The sequence below is a fragment of the Leptodactylus fuscus genome, chromosome 3 (genome assembly GCF_031893055.1).
Source record: "Leptodactylus fuscus isolate aLepFus1 chromosome 3, aLepFus1.hap2, whole genome shotgun sequence".
NCBI lineage: Eukaryota > Metazoa > Chordata > Amphibia > Anura > Leptodactylidae > Leptodactylus > Leptodactylus fuscus.
This window is the reverse complement of record NC_134267.1, coordinates 98,178,887-98,193,323: the sequence shown is the minus strand read 5'-3', so window position 1 is coordinate 98,193,323 and position 14,437 is coordinate 98,178,887. Positions and strand designations below refer to the sequence as shown.

The 14,437-nt window shown below is 43.6% G+C and overlaps 1 protein-coding gene across 23 annotated transcripts in view; it reads right to left on the bottom strand.

Annotated features, from left to right (window-relative positions):
• LOC142197592 (uncharacterized) overlaps window positions 1-14,437 on the bottom strand; it is a 490,495-nt gene that overhangs the window by 451,271 nt on the left and 24,787 nt on the right. For all 23 annotated transcript variants that reach the window (XR_012715324.1, XM_075267993.1, XM_075268011.1 and 20 more), the window contains exon 2: window positions 394-603. Coding sequence is in view for 22 of the 23 variants with exons in the window: in XM_075267993.1 (XP_075124094.1) it covers window positions 394-603 (210 nt within the window). In the remaining variant the exon portion in view is untranslated. The remainder of the gene's footprint in view (window positions 1-393; window positions 604-14,437) is intronic.

The window sequence follows — 14,437 nt, the reverse complement described above, 5'->3', positions numbered from 1 at the left end:
ATTCTGCAAAAGACATGGCAAAGGGATAGTCTAGGCCAATGGAGAACTGAGAAATACATGGGCTGGTACATAGAGTATGATAGCTTGTAAAAGATAATACCATGATAAGCAAGTGGTGGTCAGACACAGATAGCAATTATATTCCAGAAGGCCAGAAATGGGGGTAGAAGTCTATGTTCCTCATAGAATATTTATTATATATAAATGCATAACATACTGTACTATAGGAAGAAACAGAAACTCATAAATAACAGATCCTCAGAATTCACTAGGATTCCCCATTATGTTTCCACTTCTATCCATTTGATTGTTAAATCTATTCAACAGTCTGAGACTGTCAGATTATAACTGAAATCCATACTGCTAAAATATATTACCAAAATCTCAACATACCTGCAAAGTTTTTGTAATCCACTAAATCGAAAATTACAATGGCAACGGCTGACCATGTCACTATGAGGGCAACCACAAGAATCCAAGCAGCTGGGGAGCTGAATGTTGTCTTCAAGTCTTGCGAAACTGATTTTGTCAACTTCAGTGGAGGTCTGTGAACAGATCCATTCTTACCATCTAAAACCGTAGTAGTGGTGGTGGATGAGCGACCTGCAGGATACATGACAAATATAGAAGAATTTGAAATGTAATGTCTTTTTACATGAGCTTTATAAAAAGAAAAAAGCAATTGTAAAGGTGTATCAAAGTGAGCGCCATGTGAATCATTGGTGGCACTTCTTTCTTATGTTCCAATATCCATCAATACAAATGTAGTCATCTACAACTTGAATCTGACAACTTTCTGCACTGTGATAGCTCACAGGGAAAATTAAAAGCAATTGAAAAAGTTGAGTTAAAGTGAATAGCAGCTGTTTACGTAATGTGTTAAAGATCATGTTAACCTTAGGGGCGTTCACAGATGCACCCGTGTCCGCCTGCCCACTCATTTGAATGGGTTTTCAAAGCAAACTGTTGGTGTCCGCCTGCAGCTTGTCCGCGGGGAAACAAAAGGTCCTGCGTGTCCGACTGCACCTGGGGGGCCACGTACATATGCAACAAGTCCACAGAAGAAGATGCTGCCAGGACTGAAGAAAATTATCTTCAAGACACAGAAGACAGGTAAGTATGATTTGGGGGGAGGGGCTACATAGGAAGACAGGGCTAGCAGTTTGTGGGCTAGTTCGGGAAACAGGGAGGAAATGTGAGAGAGGAAGTCAGAGGGTGTTCATGGGATTTGTAGACTAGGGAAGCAAGTAAACAAATGCAGAGGATGCCAAGAGCTCCCAGAGAGAGCCCGAAATCAATGCAATTACTAACCCATTCACTTTTTCGAAAAAAAAAAAAAAAGATTTTTGCCTGGAAAACCCCTTAAATACCTATATCAATTTCAAATTTTAGTTTTCCTTTTTAATTCATTTGCAAAAATATCTAAAATTCAGTCTTCACATTCTTATTTTGGGGCATTAAATTTAGATTAATGAGAGAAAACTTTATTTTTATATTTTTTTTATTTTACTACAAGACTTTAACCTAAAAAAATGTGAAAGAAGTGAATGGCTCAGAAAGCTTTTGCATTGTACATAGGACTGCAAATAAACCTGCATTACTGAGAGGTATCATGAAGCGATAACAGCACAAAATAATGAAATCCGAAAGAGTTAACAGTTAAATTGATATTGACACATCTGTATACTTATATTTTAGAACACAAACATTACTTACGATGACAAACACTAATACTTGGGCATTGATACAATTCTTGGCATTAGTAGCATTTAGAAATACAACATATTGCTTAGCAAATTTGCAAGTTCACTCTGCTACAAAATAGTCAAGACGGAATGTTCTTAATCAAAATGATAGCATAAATATTTTTCGGCAAGACGCCAGCTCAACAAATAGTAATATAGATGGGCTATAAACAAGATCTGTAATCCAAATAATTAGACTTTTTATAAATAAATATTTTAATCCAAAAACTTTTTTGCTTTATCTCTAAGTAGACTCCTTGCCAAGACTCAGTAATGAAAATGCTTTACAGTTCAATCTTTTTGCTTAATTGCTTCTTGTTTTGTCACAATCCTCCTCCATGTCGGAATCTATTTCTGTGTAGCTAAAAATCTTGTCTTTTGAATCCATAATGAAACCAAAGTACTGTACTGTGAGACAGATTTATGGGCTGGGTGCTAACATGAACAGCTGTGATTGCAAAATGCTAAACTACTAACAATCAGCCCAAAGGGAGACTTGACGTGTATATGAAAAATATTCATCTGACAAGAAAATGAGGGGTTGGAGATGTACTGTATAGAATACTTAACACACGGAACACTTTGTTTAGTTTAAGTGTTAATTTGATCATATTTTTTAAATTTATTTATACTTTTGAATATATTTTATGTCATATTTACTTTAAAGAGATGGGTTCTGTAATAACTGTGTCTGCTGCTTTCATCTCCCTATTTGTATGGTAAAATAGGAAACGCCTCCCTCAATTTTGCATTAATTCAATAACTTTGATCCTTTTTCCTCCTGGTCAGTACATGTAATGCAGTAATGTTGGTCTGTTGTTTAACCTTATGAGGACTGCCCACTGACTTTAGACATTTGGTGCATGTCCTAATTCTGCTGTGATATCTTTTAGTGTTGCTGCACTTAACTGAAACAAGTTGGGGGTCTTCAGCTGTCTCTGAAGATAGCAGTGATTTATTACTGCTTCTGTCTTTTCTTTTACACACTACATAAAACTGAACAAGTACTATGTATTCAACGTAAAAAATATGCAAATCTATTCTCCAGGATGTAATTAGGAGAACAGTGCCTCCTGTATGCCGCCCTCTGGGGCATCCCCCTTAACATCATGCATGACTCAGTTAATTAGCATACTGACATGATGCGGGGTTTATTGCCAAACTAGTATTTCTATTCCAAAAGGAACAGATTCCCAGCTATGGACAGTGCTGTTTCGGTCTTTTGGACCTCATCAGCATAGCGCAGGGCTACTAATTTGGCAGAGTGAGAGACTATAGACGAGGGTCAGGGGATAATCATACACATTAGGGAGAGTGTGTGCATACATAGGCGGACAGAGACTTTCAAGTCATTCCTGCTCCACTAGGGATTCTGAGTAAGAAATATGCAAATCTATTCTCCAGGATGTAATTAGGATAACAGTGCCTCTGTATGCCGCCCTCTAGGGGTAGCACCCTTAACATCATGCATGACTCAGTTAATAAGCCTACTGACATGATGCGGGGTTTATTCAATGGAGAAAGTAACAGAGCTGCCACCTCCTATGGCTGATATATCTGGCTGATATGAGATCAACAGGTGCCAACCAGTGTAACCGAACTGCAGGGTCTTAGCGGGTCCACATCCGCTTTGCCAGTGACTCTTTATACCTGTAACTGGGGCTCCCAGGGGAAAAAGGCAAACAAAAATAAAATAGTAACATGTGAATGTCCTCCAGGGGTCTTTAATGACCCCATGGGGGACATATTATGTAATAATATAACATATCAAAACACCCAAAACACTGTATATAAAAATATAGATGTGCTTTTACTTTAACTTTGCAAATTGAGACTAAAATAGTATATTAAAATATGTTACCTATTGTGTTTTGAATGTTTTGATATAAGTGAAAACACAAGTAGACAACAAATTCTGTGCATCCTGATTTATATTTCTTACTGCCACATTCCAAACACTGGCAATAACATACACACGTGGACAAAATTGTTGGTACGCCTTGTTTAATGACAGAAAGACCAAATGAACAAATGAAAGTCTTTGCTTTTCAACCATGTTTCAACAGAATTTAAAAAAAAAAATAAAATTCATGAAACAGTTCTGGACCAAAATGATGGTTCCTTTAACTTAATATTTTGTTGCACAACCTTTTGCTGCAACCAATCGCTGCAATCAAACGATTACTGTAACTGTCAATGGGACTTCTGCACCTCTCAACATGGATTTTGGACCACTCTCATGAGCAAAATGCTCCAGTTGTCTCGGGTTTGAAGAGTGCCTTTTTCAGGTGCCATGTTTCAGCTCCTTACAAAGATGCTTAATAGGATTTAGGTCAAGGCTCATAGAAGGCCACTTAAAAATAGTCCAATGTTTTCCGCCTCAGGTTCCGGTCCAAAATACGGGTAGCTACGACTGGATGCCGCTGCAGTGCAGCGGCATTCAGTCGCACACTCCACTCCAGATTAGGCTCAAATGAATGGGCCTAGTCAGGAGGAGGGAGTGTCTTCAGGCGGAATCGCAAAGCGACTCCACCTAAAGAATGAGCATGTCCGTTCCCTATCGTCCTCAACAGCGGCACAATGTGGGGTATTTCTGCCCCTGTGTGCTGGTAGGACAGGCGGATATTTAATTAGCCAATAAGATGCGTGGCAGGCCCTATAAGAGGGCACAAGAACCTCCCCTCTGCGTCTTTTTTTCTGTCCTGTGTGGACAGAGGACAGGTGGGAGGACTTGTGTCCTCTTACAGGGCTCAGCTGGCTGAGCTTGATGTTTTTTGTTCAAAAGTCACCCTCTTTCCTAGGGAAAGAGGGTGCTAGTTAGCCTGCGTTGGCTTATTTATCCTCTAAATCCTCCTTCTCCTCTCCCCCTCCCTCCCTCCCCTCTCCTTCTTACCCTTTCAGCGTCTGTAGGTTAGCGCTGATCTTCAGAGCCGTCCCTTCACCACGCCACTGCGTCCGTGGTTACGGCGGGTCCGTGCGGCAGCCGGAACTACTAGTGTACGGCTGCATTCGCGGCGGCCGCATTTTGCTTGCGCTCACTTCCGGTTTTGACCGGAAGTTCGCGGCGCAGCGGCCGCGGCCGGCTCTATGTTCCTCCAGGCTCCACTTCTATACTCGGAGCCCTAGCGGAGGAGGGGGTGAGTGTTCCCCTGGCAGGGGATTGCTAGGGAGGGGAGATAAAATTCTCTGATTAACCCCTGTCTGGGGTAGTGATGGGAGCGGTTGGCTCCTCCCATTTCCGGCCGGCCAGGTTAAAGGTCAGGCCGGCCGTGTCACTAGTACCTTCCTGCTGTACCTGGAAGGCTGTGCTATTGTGTTGTACTAGCTTGAATTGCGTTTGTTAACCTTGGTCTGGTTATTGGTCTGTCACCTTTACTGATCCGGTCTTCTGAACCTGGTAAGATCTACCCTTTTTTAAAATCAATGGTATGATGCATGGTGACAGTATTGCATGGTCTATTATCTCTTTATTGCAGGATATGTCATCCTCTACTACCCCTCCTGGGGATGGTAGGAGGAAATCCTCTGCCAAGAGGAAACACCTTTCCTGTTTTAATTGCGACACACCGCTCCCTGATGGTAGGTAGCGGCTTAAGGGGTTGTTCCCTTTGATGTATTGTGGTCCTATAACTTGCCTATTATTTTTAGGCTACGAATGGGCCCGTTGTCGCGGGTGTAGAGGTCCTCCACCTGAGGAGCCCTCTCCCAGAGATATGATGGCTTGGGTCAAGGAGATGGTGAGTTTGGGCATCGCTTGGGTAAATAGTTTTTCCCTTGCTTGTACTCTCCTTTTGTTTTGCAGGATGATTCCCTCAAAGGAATCCATTCCACCTTGTCTCAGCTCACCAAGAGACCATGCCCTGAGCAACGTTCCTCCTCCCTGCCCCCTTTGGAACAGCTGCGGGTGGCAGAGGATGATTCCTCCGAGGACGACTCAGTGATTTCCGGCAGACCTGTGTTCCACTATGAACAAACAGGCAGGCTGCTGAAGTCCATCCGGTCTACAGTGGGCCGAGATGTTGACGGGGAAGCCTCCACGTCTGCCTCTGGGGGACATATTGCCTTCCATGCGGACGCCACACTGTCCGACCTTATGGCGCAGCAGTGGAAACAGCCAGAGAAAGGACACTCTCTCTCAAGGATTTTCAAGACTCTGTTTCCTGTTGACACTGCCCAGTGGGATTCCTGGGGGCCTCCCCCGAAGGTGGATTTGGCCGTAGCCAAGCTGTCCCGCAGAACCCTGGTGCCCTTAGAAGATGGTTCAAATCTTCAAGACCCTCTGGATCGTAGGGCGGACTCCGTTCTAAAAAAGATCTACTCCGCTTCCTCTGCACAAGCCTCTGTGGCCATAGCCTCCTCCACGGTTGGCGACTTTCTGCGCAACCGTTTAGCCGCCTTGGAGCGGGATATAGATGTGGGCGTGGATAGAGACGAAATTCTGACCTCTATGAAGAGAGTTCATAGGGCTGCAGATTATCTGGCGGAAGCTTCCCGCCATCAATTGAAGATCTCCGCCAAATCTATGGCGTTGTCTACCGCTGCCCGTAGACCCCTGTGGCTAAAGCCTTGGCGTGCAGATTTTGCATCTAAGGCAGCTCTCTGCGCTCTCCCTTTTGAACCGGGAAGAGTGTTTGGCCAAAGTTTGGATGCCATTATGGAGGGTTTAGCTGAAGGTAGGGGAAAGTCCCTACCTCAAGCATCCAGGGGCAGACGTGCTCCCTCTAGAGGCAGAGGTTCTTCCTCTAATTATAGACACCCAGCTCAGCAGCGGCGTTCTAGATACCGCCCTAGGGGTGCCGGACGTGGCGCTTCCAAGGAGGACACCAAGAGGAAGCCTGAGTTTTGACGTGGGGCAGCTCCCTGTGGCCCCTCTTCCTGTGGGAGGACGTCTCTCCTCCTTTTTCAAAGCATGGTTCACCCACATTCAAGACCCATGGGTGTTGAAGATTATACAGCACGGGTATCATATCGATTTTCACCTTCCACCTCCAGATCGGTTCGTCACCACCCAAATCCTTCCACCTTCTCAGCAGTCCAGTCTGGAAGCCTCGGTCGCCAATTATGTTACCAAGGGCACCCTGGAGAAGGTACCAGCCTCAGATCACAGTCTGGGAGTTTCCTCCCCCGTCTTTCTGGTCCCCAAAGTCACCGGGGGCTGGAGAATGATAATAGACCTGAGGTACCTCAACCAGTTTATCAGAAAGAGGTCATTTCGAATGGAGACCGTGGATTCCGTGGCTGTTTTTCTTCAACCAGGAGAGGTGATGGTTACCCTCGACTTGAAGGACGCTTACCTACATGTCCCTATTGCTCATTCCCACAGGAAGTTCCTCAGGATTGCCGTCTCTATGGCAGGCCACAGGGAGCACTATCAATTCACAGCTCTGCCTTTCGGCATCACATCCGCCCCATTGGTATTCACCAAGGTGATCGCTCCGGTCGCTGCGACCCTCAGACTTCAGGGTCTTTTCATCGTCCCTTATCTAGACGACTGGCTACTGAAAGCTCAGTCTCCTGCTGCTCTCCTCCAGCAGCTCAACCTTGCCACCAACTTCCTACAAGAATTAGGATGGATTATCAATTGGGAGAAGTCCGAAGTCGTTCCATCCACCCGAAGGAAATTCCTCGGTTTTCTAGTGGATTCAGAAGCGATGCAGATCTTCCTCTCCAGTCCAAGAAAAGAAAGGATCCAAGCCAGTGCACGATTCCTATTGCGCACTCGGCAGGTAACCATCTGCACCGCCATGAGAGTTCTGGGCCTGATGTCATCCTCGGCCAGGGCGGTCCCTTGGGCTTTATGGCATTTGCGTCCCCTACAGATGGAAGTGTTGAGAACCTGGAACAGGTCTCCACGGGGATTGCACAAGAAGATCTGCCTTTCTCCCGCTACCCGTCTTTCCCTCAGATGGTGGATACACCTGAAAGACGGAAGGTCCATGGTCCCGACAGTGTGGACCCTGTTGACAACAGATGCATCCCAGTGGGGATGGGGAGCCCATTGTCAAGACAAAACTGTACAAGGACGATGGAGATGTCCGGAGCTGGGGTCATCCAATCTCAAGGAACTCAGAGCAGTGTACCTGGCCCTAGTACACTTTGTCCCGGAATTGAAAGGCAAGTCAGTCAAGATCCGGTCAGACAATATGACGGTGGTTGTTTATATAAACAAACAAGGGGGCACCAGGTCACCAACCTTGCTGAGAGAGACGAATCTCATATTCACCTGGGCAGAGAAGAATCTGGTCCTGTTATCCGCTGTTCACATAAAGGGCTCCCTGAACATAGTAGCGGATCAGCTGAGTCGGGGTATTACCGTATCATGAGAATGGTCTCTCAATCCAGACATATTTCAACAGATCGTCCAGAGATGGGGTCTCCCGGAGGTCGATCTTATGGCTACCCGACTCAACGCCAAGGTAGGGACCTTCTGCTCCCTGTACCAGGAGGACAATCCCTTGGCAGTGGATGCCCTGTCCATCCCATGGAGGTTCAGGCTGTTTTACATATTCCCTCCAATTCCAATCATACCGAAGGTATTAATAAAAATAAGACAGGACCAAGCCTCGGGAATAGCCATAATCCCGTTCTGGCCAAAAAGGGCTTGGTTTGCTCAGCTCATACAAATGAGTCAGGGCATATATTGGAGGCTTCCCCCTCTCCCAGACCTGGTAACCCAAGGAGAGCTGAGATGCCAGGATCTGAGGAGACTCAACCTGACAGCCTGGAGGTTGACCAGTCCCTATTGAGAAATAGAGGACTGTCACAAGCCGTCTTGAAGACCCTATCCAGCGCCAGAGCAGATTCGACTAACAAGAACTACCGTCGAATAAGTAACATCTTTAATGCCTGGTGTCTGCAGCATCAAGTGGACTCCACCGATCCCCCTACGGAGGCGATCCTGGACTTCCTTCAAGACGGACTAGACAGAGGTCTTGCTGTGGCCACACTCAAAGTACACGTAGCGGCCCTGTCCGCCTATCTGGGGAGGCGTTTGTCTCAAGATTCCTTAGTGAGCACCTTTATTAAAGGGGCAACTAGGCTGAGACCGGTGGTAAACACCCCTGTCCACCAATGGGACCTTATTCCGGTCCTAAACGCTCTATGTGTTCATCCATTTGAACCTTTGGAGGAAATCTCCCTCAAGTCATTAACCGGCAAGATGGCACTACTATTGGCAGTAACAACTGCCAAACGGGTTGGTGAACTGCAAGCCTTGTCCGCTGAGGAGCCATATACCACCTTTTTTTCTGACCATGTGCAGCTTAGGTTCCTCCCGGGTTTTCGTCCCAAGGTTCCATCCGCTGTAAACAGAAACCAGATAATCTCCCTTCCGGTATTTTTTCCCTTCCCTTCTTCTGCTGAAGAAGAAAGATGGCACAAACTGGATGTGGTCAGATGCCTACAGATTTACTTACAGCGCACTCGCCCTTTTAGGCGAACTGAAAACCTGTTGGTCAGCTACACTGGGAGAAACAAGGGCGCCAAAGCCGCTAAAGCCACAATATCCCGGTGGGTTACCGAGACTATTAAAATCGCCTATACCACCCAAGGTTTATCGGCTCCAGCATTTCTTCATGCCCACTCAACCAGGGCAGTGTCCACCTCTCGGGCAGAAAAAAGTGCCTTGCCGGTGGATCAAATATGTGCAGCGGCCTCCTGGGCGTCGGAATCTACCTTCATCCGGCATTATCGCCTGAAGGACCAAGTGGCAGATTCCACTGCCTTTGCCTATACCGTTTTAAGTTCAGTTATGGGTTAATCCCACCCATCTTGGGGACCTGCTTGCTATATCCCCACATTGTGCCGCTGTTGAGGACGATAGGGAACGAGTGATTATGAAGATAATCTTGTTTCCCTTAGTCCTAACAGCGGCACAAGATTTCCCACCCTGGGAATCATATCTTATGTCTAAAAGCTGTATATAAATATTATGGAGGTACGTTTGTATTTACACGCAGAGGGGAGGTTCTTGTGCCCTCTTATAGGGCCTGCCACGCATCTTATTGGCTAATTAAATATCCGCCTGTCCTACCAGCACACAGGGGCAGAAATACCCCACATTGTGCCGCTGTTAGGACTAAGGGAAACAAGATTATCTTCATAATCACTCGTTCTTTTTTCTGGGAGCCAGAAAAAACGGCTCCCGGAAAAAAGAACTGACCGTCTCCCATTGATTTCAATGGGAGCTGTCGTTTTGGTCAGGATTTTGAGGCAGATACGGCCTCAAAATCCTGACCAAAATACCGCCTGTGAATGCCTTAGCCATTCTTGAGTGTTTTTAGCTTTGTGTTTTGGGTCATTATCCTGTTGCAAAACCCATGTCCTGCGACTGAGACCAAGCTTTCTGACACTGGGCAGCACATTTCTCTCTAGAATCCCTTGATAGTCTTAAGATTTAATTGTACCCTGCACAGATTCAAGAGTCCCTGTGCCAGATGCAGCAAAGCAGCCCCAGAACATAACAGAAACTCCTCCATGTTTCACAGTAGGGATAGCGTGCTGATGTGCCTTGCCAAAAAATTAGATTTTTGTTTCATTTGTCCATAGGACATTCTCCCAGAAGATCTGTGACTTGTGAACATGTAGTTTGGTTAATATTACTTTTGTTAGATTCAAGTTATTTCTGTGACCATTGGTTTTTCTTTTATTAAACAAGGGCTATCAACAATTTTGTTCACATGTATAGATCCACTGGGTTAACATGGAGCACAGATAAAAGAGTTTAACTGCAGTTTGCGTTGTCGTTTACCACAGAGATAAATAGTTGTGAAAATACAGAAAGAATAGAGCAGCACCAAACAGCCCACAGTCCACAGCCAATAACTACAGGTATATAGAAAAATCCAAAGAAAATAGGCAGCACTCCAATATCAAAAAAACATAAGGACTTCCATTACTCCAGTTCTATTATTAGCTCTGACCTCTTCAGATATAACATATGCCAGCTCTCTGCTGCAAGTAATAGTAAACTTGTCTGGCCAAGCCATCCCCTGCCCTGGCCTCTGACTACTTTTGTAAAGAGTGGTGAAGGAGAAGGTACAATGTGGTGCACCCTTGGCACAAGAGGGGGCCGTGTACCAAGGATGTTCCACATTTACACATTCATTATAGATGAGTTAGTAAATCCCATGTATTGTAAATCTTACTTTCTGCATGATTTTTTGATAAGATTAATGATTCCTCCTGCGTTGTAATATTTTGATTATGCTGATTAACTTTTTAGCATACAATTAGCTGTTGTGGTCCCATTAATTGTGTACCTCAATCAGTTGTATTCAGTTGTATTTGTAATCAGGTTATCATTAAACTTTTCACAGATATGATAAGAATATATAATGAATGCAATACATTTTCATAAACTGTATTTGTAACTAAGACAATGCACCTGGTCCTTATTTCATTTCAGACAGAAATTTTATAAATAAACTCCAAAAAAATAACTGCAATAAATACAGTACACTATTCACTAATTAAAATCGCCAAATTAATTAAAAGACCATTACATCCAGAATCCAAAAAATAAAATAAATAATCCCCAAAGTGACACCTCACATCATCTCCTGACTTTTCTTTCTCTTCTCTTATATAAAGAAAAAAATGTGTTGTTATGCTTTGATAATTTCCCTTTTTCTTATATCCTTGCAATAGTATGCATGTTAAACTTTCAGGAATTTTGGAAAGCTGAGTAACAACCTATGGCTAGGTATTCTGAATATCAGACCTCACTATTTCTCTGGTACTATATGTATGTACTATATGTGCTAAAAGTATAACATGCCATGCGCTGGCATGAGAGTACTATACTATTTAGGTGTTGAGCAATAACTATACACTCAGCGGCAACAGGTCATATTATTGTTGCCCTAGAAATGAGTATCAGGTATATCTGAATATTCATGACATTTGTCTATTGGTTTAGGTAACATCCTTCTATGCTCTCACTGCTACAACTTTTTGGTATACGTAAAGAGAGTTGGGAACTTTCACTCCAGACTTGCTGTACACCCCTCTATGTCTGTGTATTGTTCTAATTCAGCTGGTGAGTCTCAAAATTACGAAAACACTCAGAAAACAGGAGAACAACACTAACATAACAATACTTTATAACTCTGTTATGAAGACTGTTTGATACGTCTACAGTTTCTCCACCAGTTTTTTTTCTACAGAATTCAATCACTTCTATAGTCAATCACCTTCCTCTCCATTGTACCTGAATTAACTACTGTTATCCCTGGTTTACATTAGCGTCTGGATTCCGTCTGGGGGAGTCCACACGATGATCCCCCTGAACGGAATACAATCGCAACTGCAAGCGCTGTGCAGTTAAAGCACATGGACCCCATAGACTATAATGGGGTCCGTGTGCTTGCCGCACACTGCCCGCATGAATGATCGGTATGAAGAAAATGATGCAAATCATTAGGCATATTACCAATTTTTGCCTTCTTTAGGCTATGATAGTATACAGTTATACCCAAATGGAGTACATCTTACAGCTCTTCATAGCCAAGCTTATTTTTCCTGACATTTTTCGAAATTTCAAGTTAGAGAAAGATGTAGTAGTCTTTAGTTTAAATCTGATAAAAGGCTTCTTCTTTAGTTTAAGGCCCCACATAGAGAGCCGCAGCTGAAAAACATTGCATAAAAGACCACGATGGAAACGCACCGCAGTGTTTTCCGCATCTTTTTTTCACAGTTTTCCTCTGTGGACTTTCTGCCTCTATTATACCTTTATGAAAACTGCATTTCTGTTGCCACACGGTGGTTCAGTGGTTAGCACAGCAGCCTTACAGCACTGGTAGTCCTACTGTTCAAATCCTGCCAAGGGCAAAACACCATCTGCAAGGAATTTGCATGGATTTCCATCCCATATTCCAAAGACATACTGATAGGGGGAAAAAAAAGTACATTGTGGGGGCTCACAATCTACATTACAAAAAAAACAGACAAACTGCTTTTCTGTAGGTATAATTAACATGCTGTGATTTACAAAAATGCAACGTTTTTTTGAACTGCAGCATTTTCTCTGCAGATTTTTTAATGCAATACGTGTATGGGATTAGCCAGAATCCTATCCACTTTGCATGTGCTGTAATAGCGGTGTTTTGTGCAACGGTTATTGTATCTGTTTTTTTATGGAGCTGATGCAATTGGAGAAGTCTCAGTATTACTTATACTTAACTGCATCCTCCCCGCCATTCCTGCACTGGACCATCAGCCCCCTTGCTCTGTTTCTATATAGAGTCGCTGCAACAGTGATGTTACATTGACATTGAATTTTACAATGCTTTCAGGTTTATTTTATAGCCCTCTCGCCATGACTGCATATATATTTTTTAATCCCTGTCTATCCCTTTAAATAAAATAAAACAGTTCTCAGTATTAGGAGAATTATGTGTAGATTGCAAGTAGAGACGAGGTAGCAGGTCAAGTAGTGTGTGAGGTACAACTTCAGTGAATAGCAGTAGTAGTCATTTCTTTTAGTGTTAAGAATATATCCTGTATATTGTACCTTGACGTTTATTTTATGGATCAGAGTGGAGGAATAGACAGGCCAAGTATGTTTCATGACCTGAATAATTCCATTTATAAAACACTCCGATTTATAAAAAAGTTTCACTTTTTTCTTTCTCATTCCACATAACTAAAATGAGAAGTAATAGACATACTTCCAAGCCTGTGCTCTGCCTTCCATTTGGTAGCCATTGTTAGGCCATATCTGATTTCATTTCGATCCATTATGAGCTCTGCTATGTTGGCTCTGCCCTTATCAGAGTCTTTATCTGGCTATATTAATATTTAGATAATGGGGTCATGAGTGGCTCCTGAGTAATAATGAAATCTAATATGAATTTTAATTTACCAAATGACTCCACTTATTTTCTTTCATAGAATAAAATACATGAATCACCTATTTCCATTTTCTGGGTATACCACAGAGAGATCGCCACGTTGGGCCTGACCTAGTGAAGCAATTAATCACCAGCCATTCTGGTATTAATTTCCTTTTGCATTACATGAAATAAGCCGAGTTGCTGCAATATTTTAGTAAGTGCTGGTAAGTAAAGCTAGATAAGTATACATGAATGCATCATCATTTAATTAGGAAGATGAATATTTATGATGTAATTAAAACACAGGCTTCCTAAGCAGCTACTATAGTCTTAGCATATGTATTTGCTTGGAAATTACAATAATTCATAAGTCATGAGATAAATGGTCTTAACAAAAAGACTATAATAAGCCTGCTTATAAAGGAATAAGACAGAGGACACTACATCCCCTAAACTGAAATTTGTAGAATGTCACTTGTGCATATGTGGGTGGCTGAATAATTGTACTCATATTCTGAAGGAATTTCTGACTACATTGTAAGGGTCCATTCACACGGAGTAACGTGCCAGAGACACAGGTCAGCTCCTCGCTTCAGCCGCATGTGTCAGCGAGAGAGAGAGACGCAGCGGCGAAGCGAGCACGCGAGCAGCTTCAGCCGCGTGTGTCAGGGAGAGAGGCGCGCAGCGGCGAAGCGAGGAGCTGACCTGTGTCAGCTCCTTGCTTCAGCCGCATATGTGTTCAACTCAGATCTGCGTCCTCTGGACGCAGATCTGAGTTGAAATCGGGACATATCTCCCTCCAACCGGGACCGCGGGACATGTCACCCAAATCGGGACTGTCCCGCGGAAATCGGGACG